This window comes from Macaca nemestrina, chromosome 3 (genome assembly GCF_043159975.1).
Source record: "Macaca nemestrina isolate mMacNem1 chromosome 3, mMacNem.hap1, whole genome shotgun sequence".
Taxonomy (NCBI): domain Eukaryota; kingdom Metazoa; phylum Chordata; class Mammalia; order Primates; family Cercopithecidae; genus Macaca; species Macaca nemestrina.
The window spans coordinates 252,998-278,076 of record NC_092127.1 but is presented as its reverse complement, the minus strand read 5'-3'; the positions used below and the strand labels follow the sequence as shown (position 1 = coordinate 278,076).

The 25,079-nt window shown below is 37.7% G+C and overlaps 1 protein-coding gene across 1 annotated transcript; it reads left to right on the top strand.

Annotated features, from left to right (window-relative positions):
- The first annotated feature begins 1,836 nt into the window (after positions 1-1,836).
- LOC105466513 (FSHD region gene 1) lies at positions 1,837-24,539 on the top strand. Its single transcript, XM_071092701.1, has 9 exons — positions 1,837-2,042; positions 4,167-4,237; positions 13,166-13,291; positions 14,084-14,141; positions 16,046-16,160; positions 18,449-18,553; positions 21,750-21,841; positions 23,153-23,263; positions 24,430-24,539. The coding sequence occupies exons 1-9, from the start codon at positions 1,981-1,983 to the stop codon at positions 24,464-24,466; spliced, it is 777 nt and encodes a 258-aa protein (XP_070948802.1). The 5' UTR covers positions 1,837-1,980; the 3' UTR covers positions 24,467-24,539.
- The last annotated feature ends 540 nt before the right edge of the window (positions 24,540-25,079 follow it).

The window sequence follows — 25,079 nt, the reverse complement described above, 5'->3', positions numbered from 1 at the left end:
AATAGAACAGAGAGGCATGAATTTATCTTGATTCTAACACAAAGCATTGTATGAGTCTACACACGAAATTGGTTTCATTTTTATTTTTTGTAAGTTTTCACCAAACTCTGTGCATATACAGAGGCTGAGCAAGAAAGAAAGAAACCCAGAAATATGGCATATTCCATCCCTTATTTATTTCCCCATGCGAGCAGCCAGGGCTTCTTCACCTAGTCGCTGCATCAAGCTTTCTGTCTACTTCTCTATCAGAAATGGAGCTTCCCCAAAGACTGCCTCAATGTCAGTTACCCAAAGGCCTTTTTTTCCATCTTGTGCTCCTAAACTTCTACGATATTAAATATTACCCTTTCTGGAAATTCTCCTGAGCTTTGATTTCTAAAATTTTACTCTAACTCTGTTTCACTTCTTCTTTTATAGACTCTCTTTTCTCTGTCCCTTTACTGTAGACATGTTGTATGACTTTGTTCTTGACTTTCTGATCTCTCCACATTCATTCCCCCAGAGCATGTATCCATTTTCTTGGTGTCGGCCTTCCTGTCTGATTATAACCATCAAGTAACGATGTTGGTGATGAGGATAGCTAACATCTCCTAGGCATTTTCCATGTAGGTTATAATAAACACCCTATATAATTCGTACCATCTAATTCTTCAACCCTAAATGATACTATTACTAACCACAATATAAGAGATGAGGAAGTTGATATTTTCATCAAAACCCTGGAAAGCCAACGTGAAGAGCCCCTGTGTGTCTCCTTGCTAATGCCTCCGGGCATCACGGCATGTGGATTGCCGTGGAGTGGGGATTAGGAAGCGCAGCACTGTGAAAACACCGGAAAATACGTTATGATAGCGGGTAAGGACGCTCATCTCTGCACACTGTGACGGTTTTGTTTCTGAGTCAGGTTTGAGATGGGCCAGTCCTGAGTCGATGGTGCCACCAGGGATCACGAGTTTAATAAGATCTTCGTGGATGCTTGGAACCCAATTGGTCTCTGTTTTCTACTTTAGGGCAAGAGCCACAGCTTGAGTGGGGTGGTTCTGGCGTCACATACGCGATTAATAATACCCACCGCTGCAGAGGAATCACCGTGGACGACGCCTCGTTTCACCCCATGCTCTTGCGATTGATCCCTCTCACCTGTTTACTGATTTCAAATTCTTCAGCGACCAAAGGACCCCGACTTGCCCTCTCCATCCAGGTTCCCATCACTCTGCTTTACAGGCCTGGCCTGCTCGCTGCTCCTCACACCAGCGCTGCACGGCTCCCTCCACGCCTCCGCCCTGTTTCCTCCATCAGACAGCACTTGCTTCCTCCATCTCCGTCAGGCAAAAGCCTGCCCAGCGTTCAAGACCCTCCTCAGATGCCGCCTCCACGATTAAGCTTCTCCTGACCCCTGGGCCTGTAACACGCGCCACCATAACTCTCCACCTCAGCCCACATTCCCACAGCACTCGCGACGTCCGCGGCCCGCAACGTGGCGCTTAATTCTATTTTAGGGTATTTCCTGCTTGTTTCCTGCACACACCGTCGCGCTACGCACAGCCCCGAGTGACGCGCGCACGAGTGGCCCGTGCTTTCAGCCGCGCCGCCGCAGGACAGCTAGGGTAGCCGGAGCCGCTTCCCGCCCCCGCGGAGACCGTTGCCGGCGCGCCAGCCCGCAGCGCCTCAGGCGGGCTTTCCTCCCCTCGGGAGGCGCGAATCCTCAGGGGCTCCTCGAGAGGGCGCCAGGGAGCAGCTGCGCGCGGACAGCTTTTGGCCCTCTGCGGCCGCCGTAGTTTCCCCGGCAGAAACCCGGAAGTGGAGTTCTCAGCCATTCACCGTTCGGGTGAAGACGGAGGCGGGCTCTGGAGAAACGTACGCTGTCAGGTAGTGTTTACTTCGCCTCCACTTCTGTTCTTCCCCGCCCAGGTGCTGCTCGGGGTCACATACTCGTCCTCAGCCGGCTTCAGCCTCTCCGCGCAGAAGTCTCCCGGAGCCATGGCCGAGTACTCCTACGTGAAGTCTACCAAACTCGTGCTCAAGGGAACCAAGGCGAAGAGGTGGGTCCGGCAGCTCGGGCGGGGGCCTCCTGCGTTCTTTTCGGACGCACTCCAGTCCCGCGAGTCCGGTGGAAGCCGTGGCGCGGAGGGCCGGTTTTGTGGCCTCCCAGGCTTCGCCCTGGCCCCTGTCCGAGCTGGACGGAGGCCGGGCCGCGGTTCCCGGCGCCTGTGCAGAGAGGGGCAGCCTCCCGCGCGGACGGCCCTGGAAACAGGGCAGACGGCGGGTGACCCGTGGCCCCTACCCACGAGTCTGGGTCTCCAGGCCTCTGCCTCGTGGGTCTGCATTAGTCTGATGTCGTAGTTCGTGATAATAACTTCCTTTATTAGAGATTATTATTTTTCTCTATTGTCTCTTTTCTTCCCAGAAAAGTTCTTGGTTAGTTTTTTCTAACCTAATATGTAGAGTGAAACGAGGATGAATCACACAGTGGTTGAGGTGTATATGGGCTTTGATAGGGATATGGGCTCGAACCTGCACTCTGTCATTTACTAATTTTGTGATTTGTTGGCAAATTGGTTAATATGTCTAAACTTCCATTTACTCATTAAAAGATCAAATATCTTTGAACCTCCGTTTACACATTTATACTTTCAGACGATTGTTTATACTTTTAGAAGACTGAGGATTAAATGAGAGAACATACATATAGTAAACAAATTGAGCCAAATGTGAGGAGGTGCTCGTAGTGGTAATTTATTAGCTTTTTAGGGAAAAATACCTGTGCACTCATATCCCCGCATCTTTTTTAACTGGCAAATTTGCCCGAGGTTGACTGTACATACAAATGTTGAGCATTTCTCTCTGGTCTCAGTGATAAACAGAGGTTTTGACATTTTTAAGCGAAATGGAAAGAAGGTATCAAGGAGTGAGTTGAAGCCACTGCCCTTGAGAACCCTGTCTGGGAGTCTGGCCTCATGAAGATGCCGGAATAAATGGCAGGTTTATCCGGAATGAATGTGAGATTTTTACTCTGTGAATTTCCTGGGAGGAGAGGAGAGGTATTTTCTGAAAACTTTATGATGAAAATACAGACAAAAGTGTCTTAAGATTGTCGTAATAATCATAATTAATGCTTATGTAGCACTTCCAATGCGCCAAGAAATTGTAGGCGCATTTTTTTTCAAATCGCCCTTGTTTTTTTCTTTTTTTATTGAGATGTAATTCATAATTATAAAATTCACCCTTTTGTACAGTCAGTGGTTTTTAGTATATATTCAAGAGGTTCACCACTGTCTAGTTGCTCAGCATTTTCGTCATCCCAGAAGGAAACCTCCTCCCCATTAAAGCAGTCACATCCCATCCTCCCCTTCTCCTAGTCCTTGGCAACCTCTAATCTGCTGACTATGTGAAATTGCCTATTCTGAATATTTCCTAAGAAAGAAATCATGCAACATGTGGCCTTTTGTATCTGGCTCCTTTCACTTACGACATTCTTGAGGTTCATCATTGTTGTAGCACTTGTTCCTTTTTATGGCTGTGTAGTATTCCATTGTGTGGATGTAACACAGTTTGTTCATCCATTCATCAGTTGATGAACATTTGGGTTGTTTCTAGTTTTTGGCTGTTGTGACTGTTAGTGTGAATATTCTTATGTAAGTATTTTTGGGGGTGTATGTTTTCATTTCCCTTGGGTATACATACTTAGGAGTCAAATTGCTGGGTTGTATGTTAACTCTAACTTTTTGAGGAACCCTAAACTGTTTTCTGCGGATGCTGCACCATTTTACATTTGCACCAGCAATGTATGAAGGTACATATTACCTCCTAATCCTCACAGTAACCTTAAGAGTTAGTTTAAGTTATTATCCTAATTTTGTAAGTGGGGAAACAGTCTCAGAGAGATTCAGTACCTTTTCCAAAAATCACCGAGCTAAGAAGTTACAGAATCAGGATTTAAAATCTGGCCGTGTGGCTCTGCAATCTGCTTTGAACTCTTAAGTAATATGTATAAAGCCTGAAGCAACCTCTCAGTACTGTATTTAAGAGGGCATAGCAATGTAAGTCATCCTAAATCAGTAATTTATAAATGAAACAGCTTAGAAGACTTCCAGGTTTCAATCTTATATTTATTTATCATACAAATCAATATACCTAAACTCATCTGTATAAATTATGTCCGGTAGTAAGAAGAAAAAGAGCAAAGATAAGAAGAGAAAAAGAGAAGAAGATGAAGAAACCCAGCTTGATATTGTTGGTGAGTCAGTTTTCAGTACTCTATTCTGAAAAAAGTTAACATTTCTTGAGATCTCATTGAAAATATTTTCCTAGTTAGAAATTTATGACGTATTCATATTTGTCTTAAAGTGCTTAAATATTACCTACAGTTGTAAATTCCATTTATTCTTTAGCACAGTAGATGGTACTGATGCCTTTACTTCATTATCAGAATAAAGCACAGGAGAGAATTATAACTCTCTGACTTACTAGGCATCATTAGACTGCTTAATAGCCGGAGATTCTGATGCATAATTTTAAAGGCCTAATGTAAATGTTTTTCAACCAAATAATATTTTACAAGTTATTTTCTTTGAACATGTATACATTTTAATTGTAGAAGTCAGTTGTCTCTTAAAGGAAGTATCTTCACAGGAAAAAAATCGTTATTTTGTGAATTCTGAAGTTAATGAAAATTTTAAATACAACAGCAGGGTAGCCTGTAAATGATGCTAGAAATAAACTGACCCAACCACACTTAACCAGCCTGTTTTCCGTTTAGTTCTTTGTATACTTTTTTTTTCTCTTTTAAACCTTGGCAAGTTGCATTTTGAATCTTCATAAATTATGGTAACTTAAAAAATTTATAAAAATATGGAATGGTATAAAGCCAATGTTCTGGAAGAATCATTGCTTTTGAAATGGCAAATCAGTTCTAAAATTAGGGTAAATGTCTAGGATAGATATGTAGATGTGGAATTGCTGTGTCAAAGGATAGGTGAATGTTTAACTATATAAGAAACTGCCCCAAATTTTCTAAAGTGGTTATGCCATTTTACCCTCCCACCAAGAATGAATTAGTGCTCCAGTTACATCCTTGCCAAGAGTTGATGGTGTTATCAGTCTTTTCTCTCAGTCTGAGTTTTACCTTTTCGGTTTCTTAATGGTGGTTTTTGGATGAGCAGAAGCTTTTATTTTTTTTTATGTATTTATTTTTTTTTTTTTGAGATGGGGTCTCACTCTGTCACCCAGGCTGGAGTGCGGTGGCTCAATCTCGGTTTACTGCAAGCTCCACCTCCCAGGTTCACGCCATTATCCTGCCTCAGCCTCCCGAGTAGCTGGGACTACAGTCACCCGCCACCACACCTGGGTAATTTTTTGTATTTTTAGTAGAGACTAGGTTTCACCATGTTAGCCAGAATGGTCAGAAGCTTTTAATTTTTATAAAGTTCAGTTTATTTTTTTTCCTTTTATGGTTACTGCCTTATCTCTTTGATCTAAGAGATCTTTGCTTACCCAAAGTCAGGAAAATATTCTGCATTTTCTTTTAGAAGCATCATAGTTTTAGTTTTTACTTTAAATCTGTCATTCATCTCAAATTAATTTTTGGCATGGTGTGAGTTCGGTTTCAAGATTTACTTTTTTTTTTTTTTTACCATCTTGATAGCCAGTTGTTCCAGTACCACTGTTGTTTCCTTTTTCCGTTAATCCACTTTGGTATCTTCATAAAAAAATCAATTAACTTTCTATGTATTGGTCTATTTCTGGACTCTGTTCTGTTGATACGTTTGTCTGTTTTTCTGTTGATATATTTCTCTTTATTGCTATAATTTCATGAAGTCTTGAGATCTGGTAGTGTGAGTCCTGCAACTTTGTACTTATTAACTATTAATTTCTACAGTGAAACCTGTTGGATTTTCTCGGATAATTGTATTGAGTCCAGATCATTTGGGGGAGAAGCAACATCTTAATATTGGGCCTCAATATTTCATAATTTTCAATGTAGCAGTCTTGCATGCCTATTTAAAAATTTATTCTTAAGTATTTTATAATTTTACACTACTGTCAATAGAACTTTTGAATTTGATTTTCCAATTGTTTGCTGTCAGTATGTAGATATACAGTTGATTTTTGTATGGTGACTTTGTAGTCTGATAAGTCTGTTTCACTTATTACTTCTAGAGGTTTGTTTATATAGAAAACTAAGAAATTTGCAATGTTTCCTGTGACTATCGTTTTACCTCTTTCTTTCTAATCCTTATGTCTTGTCTTTCTTTTTTCTGGTTTATTATACTGTCCAGGACTTCCATAGTGTTGAACAGAAGTCATGAGATTGGGCATAATTGCGTTGTTCCCAAGCTTAGGCAGAAAGCTTTCAGTAGTCCACCATATGGTATGATGTCTGTAGGATCTGCAGAGAAAACCTTTATCAAAATGAGGACATTCTTTTTAAACTTTGATTCTTGGGAGTTTTTATCATAATGGTGTTTAATGCTGTCAAATGCCTCTTTCTGTATCTGTTGAGATGATTATACAGCTTTCTTCTTTCTGCCAATGAATTACATTGGTTTCATTTTCAACTTTTAAAGTAACTTTACATCCCTGGGGTAGACCCCACGTGGTTGTGGTGCCTTGTCCTGCGGGATTTTGCTAGATATGATTTTTTTTTTTTTTAAGCTTTCTTCATTGGTGTTGATGGGAGATATTGACTTCTGTTTCCTTTTCTTGTAATGTCTTTATTTGATTTTGGTGTCAAGGTGATATTGGGTGTCATAAAATGAGATGGGAAGTGCTCTCTCCTTCCCTGTTTTTGGAAATACCTATGTAAGATGGGTATGATTTCTTCTTTACATGTTTGATAGAATTCACTAGTGAAGTCATCTGAACCTAGAGGGTTTTATTTGGTTTGGTTTTAGTTTTTTGTGGGAAAATTAAAAATTTTTCAGAGAGATTTTCAGATTTTTCTGTTGTGTCAGTTTTGGTAATTTGTGTCTTAAGAAAATTTCATTTCATCTAAGTTGTTGGATTTATTGGCAGAAAATTGTTCAGAATACTCCTTTAATATCCTTTTAATGTCTGTAGAATCTAATCTGTATTGCAGTCTCTTCATATTGGTAATTTATGTTTTTGCCATTTTTTCCTGGATCAGTCAGTCTACCTGCAGGTTTATCAATTTGTTTATCTTTATAAGATCATTTATCATTAATAATCTTTCAGTACAGGGGTATTCAGTCTTTTGACTTCCCGGGGCCACAATGGAGTAAGAAGAATTGTCTTGGACCACACATAAAATACACTAACGATAAGCTGATGAGCCAAAAAAAAAAAAAAAAAAGGCAAAAACATCTCATAATGTTTCAAGAAAGTTTATGAATTTGTGTTGGGCTGCATTCAGAGCTGGCCTGGGCCACATGCAGCCCTCAGGTTGGACAAGCTTGTTTCTGTATTACTTATTTTCCCTTTTTTTCATTTTCTATTTAATTTTCAATCTTTTTTTTTTCCTCCATTTAACCTATTTTCAGTTTACTTTGCTCTTGTTTTATAGCTTCTTAAGAAGGGAGTTAGAGCTCTTCATTCCACTTTAGTTTTAGTTATAGTCAACACATTTTGTTTTCATTTTCATTCCATTCAAAATATTATCTAGTTTCCCTTGTGATTTTTCTTTTCATGGACCCATGAGTTATTTAAAAGTGTATTGTTTTTAATTTCTACTACATGGAGGTATTATAGATATGTTATTATTGCTGATTTCTAATTCATTCGTAGTATGGTTGGAGAACATACTTTCTTAGTAAATTTCCATGTGCACTTGAAAAGAATGTGTATTCTGCAGATGTTGGTTCAGGGTTTTTTTTTTTTTTGGAGATGGAGTCTCGCTCTGTTGCCCAGCAGGCTGGAGTGCCGTGGCACAATCTCAGCCCACTGCATCCTCCGCCTCCCAGGTTCAAGTGATTCTACCTCAGCCTCCAGAGTAGCTGGAATTATAGGCACCTGCCACCAGGCCTGGCTAATTCTTTTTATATTTTTAATAGAGACGGGGTTTCATCACATTGGCCAAGCTAGTCTCAAGCTCCTGATCTCAGGTGATCCGCCTGCCTCGGCCTCCCAAAGTTGTAGGATTACAGGCGTGAGCCACAGTGCCTGGCCGGTTCAGTGTTCTTTAGATGTCAGTTATCCCGTGATTAGCCACATCTTCTGTGTCCTTACTGACTTTACTAATCCTACAGTGTATTGAAAGTTATGTTAAAATCTCCAACTGTAATTCTAGATCTGTCTACTTGAGCAGTTTTTGCTTAAAGTATTTTGAAGCTCTCATGGGTACACATTTAGAATTAAGTTTTCCTTATAAATTCAGTCTTTCATTTTCGTAATATTTTAACCTTTATTTCTGTTAAATGTCTTGATGCCTAGTTAAATTATTTGACCACCCTTTTGCTTCTGTCAAGCCTGGGGCTTTGTTTGTTTGTACTTATTTATTAGGGTTTTGCCTGTAGACTTAGACTGTGACTCTTACTCTAGGAAAGGTCCATCCTCATGGGCCTCAACAACATGTGCTTCGTGTACTTGGTGAGTTCTCTCCACTCTGCTGTGTCCCAAATTTGTGTGATCTCTGGTGTCTCCAGTCAGCCCTCAGCAGTGCCAGCCGCTCTGCAGAGGCCTTGTGGAGCCTGCCTTCTGCATGCGCTGCCCCCAGCCCTTGGCCACAGACGTGCAGAGAACTTTTGCATACTCTTTTGAGGCCTCACCTCTGTGTAGTTCCCTCTTCTCCAGTACCTTATTCTATAAACTCCCAACATTTTAGCACTGCGAGATTCTCAGCTCAGTGACATTGCCTCATTCTTGGAGGTCTCTGCCTCTCCGTGTGGTCAAGAAACTGCCATTGGGCAGAAAACAGAAGTGTGTGTGAGATTTGCCTCCTGTGTTTTCCTGTTCTCAGATGTCACAGTCCTGTTCTGCCTGTGTTCCAATCCCTGAAAACAGTTTTCTCAAATGTTCTATCCAGTTTCAGTTTTCTCGTTGGTCATGGTGGGAGGGCAAGTCCATCTTGGCTGGAAGAGGAAGTCTTTCTGCGTCTTTTTCTCTTTGTCCTTCCACCTTCTTTTGCATTGTGGATTTTTCTAAACTTAACATGTAAGTAAGCATGTGCCTATTTGTGAAGGGAAAGAAAACCTTTTAATTTTTTAAAGTTGTTCTGTTGGTTCCTCACAAGGATCTGAAGGGATTAGTAAATAGGATGAAAGAAATTATGTCTTCCACATGGAGAAAACCAAGTGTGACATTAATAAAAACGAGCATGTCTGTAAGCAAAGAGTTTCACTGAGCTCTGCTAGATTAAGAAGCAACTGGACTTATAACATCGTAGTTTGCAAAACACATATATTTTATTTACCCAGGAACTAAAGCTAAGTAAACTAAGGGTTAATAGACGGTCTGTGAAGGGTACTTAGACTACAGTGAGATTGGGGAAGAAAATTCCGTTTCCAAATCTAAGATACATCATTCGTTTGTGCCGAGCACATAATGAAGGTAGAGATTTAAGGGGGCTCTCAGCACAGAAGCCCTGGATTAGTCAGAAGGTGAGGGGAGCTGTCACACGGCCTTGATGCTGGAGTGAGGGTGCCCTGGTCATGTCTCATCAGCCATGACACTGGTGCATCAAGCCTTTGTTTGTTTTTTTTTCTTTTTTTTTTTTTGGTTTTTTTTTTTTGAGACAGGCTCTTGCTTTGTTGCTCAGGCTGGAGTGCAGTGACGTGATCATGGCTCAGTGCACCCTCGACCTCACGGGCTCACGCAGTCCTCTCACCTCAGACTCCTGAGTAGCTGGGACCACAGGCTTGTACCGCCACAGTCGCTAATTTCTTAATTTTTTTGTAGAGATGGGGATGTCCTTTTGTTGCCTAGGCTGATATTGAACTCCTGGGCTTAAGTGATTCTTCTGCTTCCACCTCTCAAAGCGCTGGGATTACAGGCATGCCAGACATGTAAACATCCTAAACTATGTGAAAATATGCGAAAAGCTTTGTTATGCATTGTGAGACAACACAGCAGGGGTATTTGACCATCTGCCTAAGGTTTAAAAGGAAATAACTTCAAGCCTGTATCTAAATAGCAAGTAATGTTTTAGAGCGGATTCTCAAATTCAGCTTAGGCGTCTGCAGCATATACACAGCTTGAGCTGTAACCTGACGTAGAGACAGGAGCTTGAGCTGTGACCTGACGTAGAGACAGGCAACTTCCATGCCCACTGTTCTGAGGGTCCACTGCTCTTTCACAGCTGAAACCCCCAGAGTGGCACTGATGAGTATTATGTTATGTTACTTTAGTCGTTAAACATACAAGCATACTTCCGAGAGTTGAATGTAGGCCACTTGCAGAAAATAAGCAGAACAGCTCACATTTAATTCTTGATGATACTATGTTTAGCTTTCTTATTCTTTGAAATCCCATTGAGAAAAAATACTGGCATCTGCTCAAAGTAATTTCTTTTTCAGTTCACAATATTATAAGTAATGTTACTGTATCATTTCCCTACTTGAACAGAGTGTGAAAATTGTGAGGAGCTTGTCTGCCAGAAATTTCTTCTTCATTTGCAAAACATTAATGAGATACTATATTTAAATGATTTTATTTAATATTAAGTGTATTTGATCAACGTGGCATAGAACATACAAAATAAATTAAATGAACTTAAAATCATTAACTATTACATTTATAAGAAAGACTTGCTAATCATAACACTGTTCATAATGATTCTGAATAAAGCATTATTTCTTTTATTGAAAACAATTGTAGCTATAAGACAACTCAGGCATCTAAATTGCTGGTTAGTTTTACTGCTTTCTAATCATCTTTGGCTGAAATTTTAATTTTGATTTTCTTTTTCTCCATTGGTTTTGTGTGTGTGTGGAGGTAAAATATACAGAATATAAGATTTGCCAGTTTTTCTATTTTTAAGTGTACACTTCAGTGGCATTTAAATACATGCACCGTTTTACCTTCCCGCCAGCATTGCATCGGGTTTCAGTTTCTCCACATCCTGCCCAACATTTGTTTTTCTGGTTTTCTTGGTTTTTGTTTTTGTTTTTTTTGTTTTTGTTTTGACACTAGCTATTCTCATAGGTGTGAAGTGGTATTTCATTGTGGTTTTGATTTACATTTCCCTGGTGACTAGTGATGCTGATCATCTTTTCAAGTGCTCATTGGCCATTTGTACATCACGTTTGGAACAATGTCTGTGTACATCCTTTGCCCAGTTTTGAATTGTGATGTTTGTCTTTTTGAAGTTCTCCATATACTCTGGATATTAATTCCTTATAACGTATGCAGTTTACAAATATTTTCTCCATTCTCTGGGATGCCTTTTACTCTGTTGACAGTGGTTCTTGATGCACGAAAGGTTTTAATTCTGATGAAGTCCAGTTTGTCTATGTTTTCTTTTGTTCCTTTGCCTTTGATGTTCTATGCAAGAAATAATTGCCAAATTCATGGTCATGAAGCTTTTCCCATTTTCTTCTAAAAGGTTTCTAACTTCAGCTCTTACATTTAGGTCTTTGGTCTATTTTAAGTTACTTTTTGTATTTGGTATTAGGTAAGGGTCCAACTTCATTTTAGCTAAAATTTTATGTATTTTAAAATTTGTTATGAAAAGCATGAAATGTTTAGTTGAATAGAAAATTTTGTGCAGTGGAATTAACTGAATCTTTAAAACCTTTTTATTATGGAAATATCCGAACTAATCCATACATAGAAGAGTATGAGTCCCCCATGTGCCCAGGGCCCAGCATTAATTGTCAGTATTTTGCCAGTCTCATTTCATTTACGCACACACACACCCACACACACAGTTTTTCCTAGAAATTTTAAGTAAAATCACAGATGATATGTCATTTTACCCATAAGTATGTAAATGTGCATTTCTTAACGTGGTATGTTTTCTCTCATCATCTGTTTTGTTCTTTTATACATTATACTGTGTCATTATCAGACCTTGTAAAATGAACAAGAATTCCTTAATATGTCATATCCAGTTAATGATTGACTTATTTCTGCTGTAGCTAAAGTACAATTTAGGAGGGGGTTTGAGGATATTTTTTAACATTAAGATACAAACTTTTATAACAACTGCTTAACTAATTGTTCCTAGGGTCTAACATTTCTGTTGGCAAATTGGAAATTAGTATACATAGACATAGATTCTGCTCATTTTGCTTTCAATCTAAAATCATAGTTAAGATAACTGGCCAGGTGCGGTGGCTGACACCTGTAATTCTAGCACTTGGGAGGCCGAAGCAGGTGCATCACGAGGTCAGGAGTTCAAGACCAGCCTGGCCGAGATGGGGAAACCCCGTCTCTACTAAAAATACAGAAAAATTATCCAGGCATGGTGGCGGGTACCTGTAGCCCCAGCTACTCGGGAAGCTGAGGCAGAGAATTGTTTGAACCCGGGAGGTGGAGGTCGCAGTGAGCCGAGATTGTGCCACTTCACTCCAGCCTGGGCAACAGAGCGAGACTCTGTCTCAAAAAAAAAAAAAAGATTACTATGCTAGAAAATCTTCCTGTAGGGGCATTTCTAAGAAATGTTATGATGGGCATTGCCTCTGGAAAGCAGGCATGAATAGATGGCTGGGGTCTATCATGAGAGAGACCGTTCTCTGTGTATCACTTTGTACCTTCACATGTTGCCTTTTGTTTTGTTTTGGTCTTTTTTTGAGACAGGACCTTGCTCTGTCACTCAGGCTAGAGTGCAGTGGCGAGATCATAGCTCACTATAACCTTGAACTGCTGGGCTCAGGTCATCCTCTTTCCCCAGCTCCCCGAGTAGCTGGGATTACAGGCATGCACCCCCATGCCTGGCTGTATGTTGCTATTTTGTATTTTAAAAACCTATTCCTGACTGTACTGGTAGTCTCATGAATCTGTGCACATACATGCAAACAAGTACATGTAAAACTGGTGAAATCTGAATAAGGTTCATGGATTATACCAATGTCAGTTTCCTGATTCTGACAGTGTGATACTTACGTGAGATGTCATCATTGAGACAAAGTGAGTAAGGGATATGTGAGATCTTTGTATTATTTCTTACAACTGCAAAACAAAAAGTTTTTAAAACTAAGTTATAATAACACAAAAAGAACTCTGTGTCAAAACTAAGATACAAAGTTTAAATATTGATTTTATTTTTTAGGAATCTGGTGGACAGTAACAAACTTTGGTGAAATTTCAGGAACCATAGCCATTGAAATGGATAAGGGAACCTATATACACGCACTCGACAATGGCCTTTTTACCCTGGGAGCTCCACACAAAGAAGGTTTGTGTCTGGAAGGGAAGAGGCTGCCACAAGTGTAGGTTTTAGGACATTCATTCGCTTAGGCCAAACTCTGACTAGTTTCAGACATTTTCCAAAGGAAATTTTTCCAAAATTTTCCAAATTTTCCATTGCATTTGACTCTTCCGTTTTTTTTCTTCCTTAATATTTACCAGCCATTGGCAAGTCCCTCTTTCTAATACAAGCATTTGAAAACATTCTGTATAGTTCCAGAAGAGTATCTTTGGAAATCAAAACAACATGAATAATTAAAATAGTAAGTGAAAAGAAAAAAGAAAACCTACTTGAGTCAAAATGTTTGAATTTCTTTTTTAGTCAGACCTATTGTCAAAACTAACCTGGGTGTGGGTAACAATTTGAAGTTTCCTCATTTTCTTTAGCCCATTGGAGGAAGCACTAATGAGATACGAAGTAATTAGAAGATAAAAAACAGTATCATTTGGTCAGCAAGGCCATCCCTTGAATAAATGAAAGCGTTTAGTTTTTTAAATAAGTGCTTATTTATGGCTGTATTTTAAAACATAATGAGAAGATATCTCAGAAGTTATTAAATAAGCATTATGTTAGCCTGTCCTACTCAATATGTAAAATTAGCGCTGTAGTTAAAAGAAGGTAAAATAGATCTTGATTCCAAAGATGCAGTATTACAGTGACATCAGCATATCTGAATATTCTTACATTTAATTGCAGAAGAAAATAGCCATATTTTTTAAAGCAAAATGATATCTTTATAGCAAATGTCAAATTTATTTTCAAATGTTTTTTCTCCAATAGTTGATGAGGGCCCTAGTCCCCCAGAGCAGTTGACGGCTGTCAAATTATCTGATTCCAGGTGAGCTTATGTTGTAATATAATTAGTAACCAGTTATTTTAAAAATTTAATTGTATTCATTAAAAATTTTAGTGTCTGTCTTAAGCCCACAGAGTAATTTTGATATAAAAAACAAAATAGCTTTTTTGAAAAGTAGATTTTGTGATCTACTTTTAGTGGATTTCCTGTCAATATATAATGCTAGGCTGGAAAAAAAATATGTAAAAAAATGAAGATTAATAATTTCACACACCAAATAAGATAGATTAAAAAAGAAATCAGACAGTACAAAACCTGGTTCACTGTTGCTATGATATTTAAACTCACTGTAGGGAAGTACAAACAGGAAGACTAAAAAAAGGAGTATTGTTGAAACCAGCAGAGAATGTTACAGAATCATAGTGACCAGAAGAATATTTTTACTCATTATTTTTATAGTCATTTTATAAAGTAACCTTTGTTATTCTCACCTTGTGCAGAAGTATAGAATGATTCTTTGGGTAGAAGATACTGAAAGTGAATTTGCATATTTTAGTAATTGGTTACATCAATATGATAATAATTTCTGTTATATAATCGTTAATGTATAAAGGAGTAAAAGTCAGTTCTGGCATCCCAGGAGAGTCTCGGTAAGGTAAAAGAAATCAGAATTTTAAAAAATCACATTAAGATGATTATTTTTATACTTTCTTTGAAAGTCTGGTAAGTGTGGTGAAAGATAAAGAATAAAAGCAGAGGAAGAAAAAATTCAATAGTTTTAAACTGCTTTACAGTTATAAACTAAAAAGGATTGTAAAGAAAATTAACTGACAAATGAGGAAAATATTTGCAACAATCTTAATAGACAGTGGGTCCTTACTCTTCATATGTATCTTGTACAGAATTCATAGCCCTGATGACCCCAGTAGAAAAACTGCAAACAATCAAATCTCAATGGAAAAGTGGACAAGGGACATAACCAGATAATCTAAAAACTAAAAAGGAAAGGAAAAGAAAAACAATTGTTATGCTAGTTAAATACTAAAATGCAAATTAATAGGATACTGTTTTTTCCATATCAGGTTTTCAAGTATTTTTTTAAAGTCATAATGTTTAAAAAAAAATCCATGATACAAAACATACTCTTTTAATTTGAAGTAAGAATGTAAATTGAAACAGCATTTTCTGGTAAACAGTTTGATGACATAAGAACTTTGTAGTTTATACTCTTCGATCCAGTTATTTCTAGGAATTTTTTCTGACGATAAATCAGTTTTATGTACAGAATAGATGTAAATAGAACTATTTGTAATAACAGAAAAAGTAAGTTTTAATAATTTATTATTGAACTTTATAACTAAAGAAATATAATTGAAGAATGATGAATTTGGAAAATACTTGTTATGTAATATATAAGTACAATGTTTATATTAAAAAAGCAAAATACAAAACTGTAAATTTAAAACTGCGCTGTCCAATATGGCAGCAACTAGTCACATGTAGCTTTTTTTTTTTTTTTTTAAGGCACAGAGTCTCACTCTGTCACCCAGATTAGAGTGCAGTGGTGTGATCATAGCTCACTATAACCTCAAATTTCTGGACTCAAGCAACCCTCCTGTGTCAGCCTCTCCAGTAGCTGGTATCACATGTGCACGCCAGCATGCCCAGCTAATTTTTTAAATTTTTTGTAGAGATGGGTTCTCACTGTGTTGTTCAGGCTGATCTTGAACTTCTTGCCTCAGGCAGTTCTCCCATTGGCTTCCCAAAGCACAGAGATTACAGAGTGAGTCACCACTCAGCCACATGCAGCTTTTGAACACTTGGAATGTGTCCAGCCTGAAAGTTTAGATATGTACACACCCACACATATGCACATGTCCTGTGTTGATGTTCTATAATTAATTTCCTCTCAGTTTTTAACTTTTATCTATCTTATTAATGTACAGAATTGCCCTGAAATCTGGCTATGGAAAGTATCTTGGTATCAATTCAGATGGGCTTGTTGTTGGGCGTTCAGATGCAATCGGACCAAGAGAACAATGGGAACCAGTCTTTCAAAATGTAAGTGCTGTTATTGTTTATAAAAACTTCCTGTCAGTATAACAGAAAGTCTGTAACAATCATAATATATTTAAAAAGAAAAAGTAGGATGCAATAGTATAATACATTAAATTGGAATCTATCAATAAGAACATAGAGCCTTAAAGAGATCTCAAAATATAGTGCAACAAAAACAGCATTAGTACTTTTGCCCACAATTATTTCTCTATACCCTACTGCCTAGATACGGATCTCATTTCCGTTAAAGAACCAGTCAATTTTAGGTCTCAGAGTAGTTGCTAAGTATCTTCTTTGTAGCAGAAATCATGGATGCTTTCAGAAACATTAGAGACTGTAAGCGAACAGTGGAGCAAGCTAAGACCAAGTTGTGACAATTTGTGCATAAAATAAATAATAATAGTTCATTGAAGTAAATTATCTCTAAAGGACTTTCAGTTCATAAGCTTCAAATAGTGTACGAAAAGATAGTTTTAATATAAAAGGAGAAAAAAGATAATATACTAATTCTTAATTTTAAGAATCACACCACTGCACTCTAATCTAGACAGTTGTAGTATATGGATGTTTTGTTAAATCTTTGTTGGTACAGAATACATAATTTCCTTTCTCTGTTTGTGTGAGAAGTAAAGATTGAACAAAAGTATGTGAGTGCTAAACAGTCTTTAAAAAGTAGGTAACTATATGAAAACCAGTAAGGACCAGTGGGCACAAGCAAGTGGAAGATAAGCTCAGCCTTTGAGTAGCGCTTTGGTGGTGTACAATCAGGAACTGAAAATAGGAACTCAGCAGTGTTTTCTAAGATGACAAATTAAACAGACATCCCCCCAGAAAGAGGTAATCACTTAGACTAATTTCCTCATCCCCTGGGATAAAATCTTCAGTCAGTGACTTGAAAACTATTTTGACCCAACCCATTGAGAAATGCATTTTTACATTGCAGCCCAGCGCACACATGTGTATAACTGAAGCAAGAGTTGTACTTAACAATACTTACTTGTTCATGTGTTACGCAGCTTGATATTTCTTACTCTCTTTTACCCCTTCCTCTGTGTGTCTGTGTGTATTCCCTTTTCTTTTTCCCCCCAATACCATTCGGGAACCACTACACTGATTTCATGACCCACTAATGTGTTGCAACCCCTTTGAGATGATCCTACTAGTTATGATGAGATACTTCTAATAAAAATTACACCAGTAGAAAAAGCCAATATATCGTGAGGCCAGGATGATGAGCCAGATAGTTGTAATAATACAACACTTTAGGAAAGTTCATTTCATTTTATTTTTAGGAAGGACACTAAGTTTCAAAAATTTAAATGAAAGAGGGTCTTAAAATTCTATTGCAAAAAGACTCAGGTGAATAATCTGCGGCACAGGTTTAAATCGCCTTGGACCACAGCAGCATGTTCCAGGACTCAGCAGGCGCCATCCAGATGAGAGACCACCAGCCCTTGCAACCTTGACCAAGAAATTAAATCCATGTTATCAGCACTTTTTAACTGGATGTGATATAAGTTATATCACATATTTTATATATTTTTATATATATTTATATTAAATATATACATATTTTTATAATCATTGTATTTCTAAATATTTTGTCTAAATATTATGGTATTCCAAGTTTTCCAAAAGAATCAACCAAATACAAGTTATAAATAAACATTATATTTGTTAAGGGAATCAAGCTAACCAAATTTATAACCCAGATTTGGATACACAAGAAGATCAGTTTTTAAAGTTTTGTTTAATAGAAAGCAGTATAATACATCAAACATTAAACAACTAAAAAAGCATATAAATATTTATTTTCACACACAAAAGTCCCTCAGACAGTGATTCTTAAATTCAAAACACCAAAGGCATTGTATATGCCTTTTTGTGTTTTCTAATTGTGAGGAAAATAAATTTTACTTAAAATGCTAGTATTTGAATAAAGTGTGCATTCATAATTATGTTCTTTAAAGTTAATTTTTGAAACTGAACTAAATCAGTTGTATCACCGTAGATGTTTTAGAAAGGAAGCAATCCTACTTCATCTAATTAGAATTTAGTCCTACTAGGAAGATACACTAAGAATGTTTATTGTGGTAATATTTGAATAGTAAAATAATAGGTGATTTTGGTTTCCTTTTCTGCATGTTCTTGTATTATATTTTTCAGGTTTTCTCTAAGTTCTTTTCTGTGATTTTTAAATCAGGGAGGAAAAATTAATTCAATCTAAACACAACGTTTCTTCTACAAGAAGTATCCTCATGACTCTTATTTTGTTATTTTGTTTCACTTAGGGGAAAATGGCTTTATTGGCTTCAAATAGCTGCTTTATTAGATGCAATGAAGCTGGGGACATAGAAGCAAAAAGTAAGACAGCAGGAGAAGAAGAAATGATCAAGGTAATTATAACATTTTATACAAATGACCACATTCACACATGCAATGTGACTGTCTCTTTAAAATGTTAAATCATCATTTACTGTCACTTTAAAGATTTAGTTAATAGCTTTTTATAATGTGGTGTTTCAAATGGACTCATTTTTTATTATAAATCCCATAATTGGTGGCTTGTTTATACAATGTGATAGAGAAATCAGTGCATCTAGGAGCTACCTTGCCGTTATCTCCATGGATTACTATCTTTTTTTGAGTAGTTCTGCATGATCTTTTTAGGCTTTCGTTTTCTTGTTTTCTTGCTTGTATTTTAAAATCTAATTTTTAAAAGAGAAAATATGTACACGTGGTTCAACATTTTTAAATAAAAGCCTATGAAGACATCTGCCTGCCATTCTTCTTACTCGCCTGTGTCCCAGCTCCGGTTCCTATGTCTTTCCCTTTGTTTTGTTTTTTTATAGCCTCCTAAAATTTCTTTATAAACACATGAATATGTTTATAATTTTCAACTGTTTTACACTAAAGTTTGCCTCCTCTATAGTCTTCTAGACTTTAATTTTTTTTTCCTTAAAATTGTATCTTGGAGAGTTTTCTACTATTAGTTTGAATGTAGAAAGTTTTCTCTTTTTCTTGCTTTTCTTTCCTTTCTCTCTCTTTTTTAACAGCCACATAATATTCATTTTAGGGATGTACCTTAATTTGTTTAGTCTCTTATAGATGGAAATGTAGGCTGTTTCCAGTCTTTTGCTCATATACACAGTGCTGCAGTACAAAACATTGAATATGCATCCACTTGTAGATGTGCGGGTGGACCTGAAGATAAATTTCCAGACGCAGAATTACCAGGTCAGGGGTATATGCATTTGTATTTACGTAATGCTTGAGCTTCCATGATGAAAATCACTCTATGAAACATAAAAAATCATAGCAGAACCTCTGGGGCTTTAGCCCTCACATTTTAAAAATATTTTTATTAATAGTACCAGTCTTCTTTGCATTAGGAAAAACATGAATCACATAAAACATGATTTTTATTTTATTTTTACAATTTGTATGTGTCACTAAGCTGGAAATAAAAGTTCCTTATTCCAGGCTAAATTCCCTCATCTGTAGTCAGATATGTTATCCATTGCACCAGGCACTGGCCTGTTTCCTCCCTAATCCTACTCTTTGTTTTATATCATTGTAAAAGTTACACAGACATCTTCATATCAAGGTGAAATTCTAAGTAATACTGTTAGTATAACCTAGATAAATCAGGTAGTTAGCTGGAATTTGATGAAAACATTTAAGGCTTAATTTTTTAGACTCAGCAAAAGCCAGTGATCTTTAATGATATATATGTATCTAAAGAATAACTCCCTCCTTCTTGACACATGGTTTTTCTGTTCCTTGGCATTCCTTCCCCGTAGTGAGCATCCTGAACCTTGCTTTGTTTGTCTCTGTCGGGAATCACAGGTTGCATCCAGTCTGACCCAGATTTGCTCTGTGATGCATTGTAGGGGCCGGAGTGGAAGGCTCTAAGAGATGGGGGAAATGCCTTTTCTAAGATGCCCTTCTTTCTTATAATTAGAGCATAAAAATTTATGTTACATTTTTCTCTACTACCAGTGTAATTTAAAAGCATCTGTCAAATGTCTGTACGTGCTTCATGTTAGATTTCCGGTCATATGTTTGATTTCTTTTTACAGTAGTCTTGATTTCAAATAATTTCAAATCTAAAGCTCGAACAATTTCAATCTAAAATGTAGGTATTATTGTTAGAGAAGTGAAATGTTAGTTATGTTTTTTCATTGCATGTACCCGGCACATGTGTTGTAGTCTCGAATCTCCATCAGGCTCCTGTGAGGTGGATGTGAGCTCAGCCTTACATATAGGAAGACAGCCTCAGACCCTCCTTACATCCTCGTAGTTTTTCTCAGTCAGTTCATGGAAATCACATAGTGATTTCAGGGTATGGTAAAGACAGGATGTGTAGCCAGGCCCAGCTGACTCCTAAGCCACTCAATATTTCATAGCGCATTGCTTCTCAGGGAACAGGTCATTGGGGAAATGCAGATGGGTTTGTGAATTACCTTTAATTTTATTTATTTATATTTTATTGTATCATATTTATTTTTCATCTGGATATCATCACAAAAGTGTTATTGAAGGCAACAATTGCAAATATATGTGCAGTGCTTTGCACTTATACAACGAGACAAAGATACTTATACAAAGATTGTGTGTTTCACTATTTAAAGCAGTTTTCAGATGAAATGCAAAGTTGTCTGGGTCTCTGGTTAGTCAAGTACCTGGAAGCTCTGAACAGTGATTATTTAGGACTCTTTTCCTTTACCATTTAATTGCAGGCTCTCCTAATCTCTGTCAGCCATTCACCTTTATGACCTTGCCTTATCTACCAGAACACAGATCCCTCTTACTAAAGGTAGCAGTGTGTTGCAGGCCCTAGCAGGGAATGTTTTCAGGTCTTCTGGGACCCTCTAATCAAAACTGTCACAAAGATGTCATTGGCACAAACACGTTGTTTGTCATCACTTTCTAAGCAGTCCTGGAATTGGACGCTGGCCACAGAGATCCTTAGGAGACATGAGTCCTTACCTCTGCCAATTGCCTGTTCTGTGGGCGATCCTAATTGTTGAATGCAGATCAGTTAACTTATGACATGTGATAGTAAATATCTATCCAAACTTTGGAGGATATAAGAAGTTAGTAAAAGAGGTGGGTTCCAATTAGTTAAAAACAAGTTGTGTAGTGTTAAAAGTTTTAATACATTTGGTAATAGTCTGTGCGACGTAAAATAGTAATCTTAAGCTTTCAATCTGATCAAATGAACGCTTGTCTACTAGGGATAATTTGATCCTAGTGTATTCACTTGGAGGACAAAATTAAATTAGTTAATGATTGCTTTACTGCCTAGCAGGATCTGATGTGTAAAATGTTTTTGAAATAATTTTGTCTGTAGTGTTTCTGACCCAAGGGCTGCAGAGGAAGCACGTGGTAGCAGTTACTCATATAGATTATATATATATATATGAAGTAAAAACACATAGCCAAAACCTGCCTTTTTCTGAATATAGCTGATCAGTTAATTTTTCCTTCTGCATAAGAAATCATCTCGAATGTTCTTACGTGATACGTAAAGTGGGGAGGGTGGAAGATAAACATATAACCCATTGGATTCTCTTTTCCAATATCTAGATTAGATCCTGTGCTGAAAGAGAAACCAAGAAAAAAGATGACATTCCAGAAGAAGACAAAGGAAATGTAAAACAGTGTGAAATCAATTATGTGTATGTATTCTTTTCCTTTTAGACCTACAGATTTGACAGTGAAGTGCTTCTCAAAGTGCTTTCAAAATAAATTACCTAATTAGTTGGGGATGGTGGTGCATGCCTGTAGGCCAAGCTACTCGGGAGGCTGAGACAGGAGGATTGTTTGAGCCCAGGAGTCCGAGGCTGCAGTGAGCTCTGATGACTACTGCATTCCAGCCTGGGTGACGGAGCAAGACCCTCTCTGACAAAATTAAATTAAAACTGATGGACGGCCGGGCGCGGTGGCTCAAGCCTGTAATCCCAGCACTTTGGGAGGCCGAGACGGGCGGATCACGAGGTCAGGAGATCGAGACCATCCTGGCTAACATGGTGAAACCCCGTCTCTACTAAAAAATACAAAAAATTAGCCGGGCGTGGTGGCGGACGCCTGTAGTCCCAGCTACTCAGGAGGCTGAGACAGGAGAATGGCGTGAACCCGGGAGGCGGAGCTTGCAGTGAGCTGAGATCTGGCCACTGCACTCCAGCCTGGGCGACAGAGGGAGACTCCATCTCAAAAAAAAAAAAAAAGAAAAGAAAAAAAAACTGGTGGACAAGAAGAGGCAACACAATGTAGCCTCTGGGACAGAGCCCTGAGCTCAATGCTGTTCTCAAGGCTTCAGTTTTCCTAATCATCATACCAGCTCTCAAAGCTAACGTCATGCGGGTTAGTCCATCTCCCTGTTCATTCACAGAACGGGTGTGATGCCAGTCAAAGGCTGTGCTATGGCCAGGACACGGAGGACTCCAGCCGGCATGCCCTAATAGAAGTGGGGCCTTGTGGTTCTTCCCAGTCAATGAGTGGCCCTCCTTTTGAGGGGTCATGGAGGTCATCTTTGTGGTTGAGAAGCTCCAGCTTATTAAAAAAATACAATTAGACTTTTTTTTTTCCCCTTCCGCAAGATGGAGTCTCACTCTGTTGCCCAGACTGGAGTGCAGTGGCATGATCTCGGCTCATCGCAGCCTTCACCTCCCAGGTTCATGTGATTTTCCTGCCTCAGCCTCCTAACTGGGACTACAGGCACGTGCCACTATGCTCAGCTAATTTTTATATTTTTAGTAGAAACAGGGTTTCACCATGTTGAACAGGCTGTTATCAAACTCCTGACCTCAAGTGATCTGCTTGCCTTGGCCTCCCAAAGTGCTGGGATTGCAGGCATGAGCCACTGCCCCTGGCCTACAGTTAGACTTTTTTAACAAGTGAAAAATAAATTAACAGTATTTATAAATTTAATAGTAAATATGTATAATCAGAGTTTGAGGTATTTTTCAATGAAGACATTTTCTTTGCAGAAAGAAATTTCAGAGCTTCCAAGACCACAAACTTAAAATAAGTAAAGAAGACAGTAAAATTCTTAAAAAGGCTCGGAAAGATGGATTTTTGCATGAGACGCTTCTGGACAGGTAGCTATTTACTTATTTCCACTATTTTCAGTATCCAATAGAAATGGCGTGTAGAAAACCTATGTTCTCTTAAATTACTATAGTTTTCACATTTTTGTCTTTATTTCTAATTTATGAATGTGGCAATATTACTTAGAGAGGACATCATAAGTTTGGGAAAAGACTGTCAAGAAAGAATCTAAAAATTATAACCGATTCTAAGTATATACTTTAAGAAATTCAGGTTTGACTGTATCTACTTCATAAATTTATCATTATCTTTTTATACCTGTTGGAACCAGAGTTAGAAAGAAGCAGTTTGACTAATGTAAAAATTATGTGGATTCTGTTAGAGTAGTTCAGGTTCCTTAAAATAAGAATAGATCAGCTAAAAATCTAAAAGCTAAACAAGTGAAATTGAAGCAGTTTTATTGTAAGATTTGGAAGAGTGCAGGATGTTTGTCATAGCACACTATTAATATTTATTAATCTTCCTATGTGGGTACGTAATGTCCTAGATTTACAACACAGGAAAACAGGCAGAGACGTTTAGCTGTGAGTGTCCAAGTATAAGTCAATTAAGTGCCAGATTTTGATAATCACCAGCCGCTCATTGAAGTCCTATGTTGCAAAGTTACTCTTACCCTTTTTTTTTCCATTTCTTGATAAGGCAATCTTTAATTACATATTTCCTGTTAACTAGCTGGTAGACTTCACACCTAAAGTCGTACATAATGTTAAGAATTTTTTCCAGCTGAGCAAATGAATACGTATCCAGATGGAAGAAATCAAGAAGAAGATATAAAATACAATCAGGATGTGGACTCTAAAACGAAATAAGCTCTGTGTCCTGTAACTTTTATCACTTCTAATAAGACAGCATTCTCACCCTATTGAATGGAAATTTAGAGCACCCTTAAATTCCAGAATAATTAAAATTGCTATTGTGGATTGAAAAAGCCCTTAGGCAACGTTTATTGACTGTTAGGAAATAACTGTTACAAGATTAGAATCCATTTTTTATAGAAACCAAATTTAAAAGTATACATATTTTAATATAAGTGTTGTGGTAATATAATAACCAAAATTGACCACACAGTTTTAAAGCTTTTTACATTTAGTAGCAGTTGAATATATATGGCATGCTTTACACAGATTAATTTTATTACTTTTCTTTGCTTAAACAGGAGAGCCAAATTGAAAGCCGACAGATACTGCAAATGACTGGGATTTTTGTTTCTGCTTTATCTTTTTGTGTTTTTTTCTGAATAAAATATTCAGAGGAAATGCTTTTAAAGAGTTCTTGAATTGTTGTGAAATTATTGTTTAACTAGTAACTAGTTTAACTAGGATTAAACAAGCTTAATCAAGATTCTTCATGGATGTACTTTTTTTTTTTTTTTAATATTATACTTTAAGTTCTAGGGTACATGTGCATAACGTGCAGGTTTGTTACATATGTATACTTGTGCCATGTTGGTGTGCTGCATCCATCAACTCGTCAGCACCCATCAACTCGTCATTTACATCAGGTATAACTCTCAATGCAATCCCTCCCCCCTCCCCCCTCCCCATGATAGGCCCCGGTGTGTGATGTTCCCCTTCCCGAGTCCAAGTGATCTCATTGTTCAGTTCCCACCTATGAGTGAGAACATGCGGTGTTTGGTTTTCTGTTCTTGTGATAGTTTGCTAAGAATGATGGTTTCCAGCTGCATCCATGTCCCTATAAAGGACACAAATTCATCCTTTTTTATGGCTGCATAGTATTCCATGGTGTATATGTGCCACATTTTCTTAATCCAGTCTGTCACTGATGGACATTTGGGTTGATTCTAAG

What these genes read in the sequence shown, in the direction of transcription:
- LOC105466513 (XM_071092701.1), top strand. Translation starts at nt 1,981, where the DNA reads ATGGCCGAGTACTCCTACGTGAAGTCTACCAAACTCGTGCTCAAGGGA. An exon ending in AAGGGAACCAAGGCGAAGAG is followed by an intron (nt 2,043 to 4,166) that starts GTGGGTCCGGCA and finishes TATGTCCGGTAG; the next exon opens with TAAGAAGAAAAAGAGCAAAG. An exon ending in GTCAAATTATCTGATTCCAG is followed by an intron (nt 14,142 to 16,045) that starts GTGAGCTTATGT and finishes ATTAATGTACAG; the next exon opens with AATTGCCCTGAAATCTGGCT.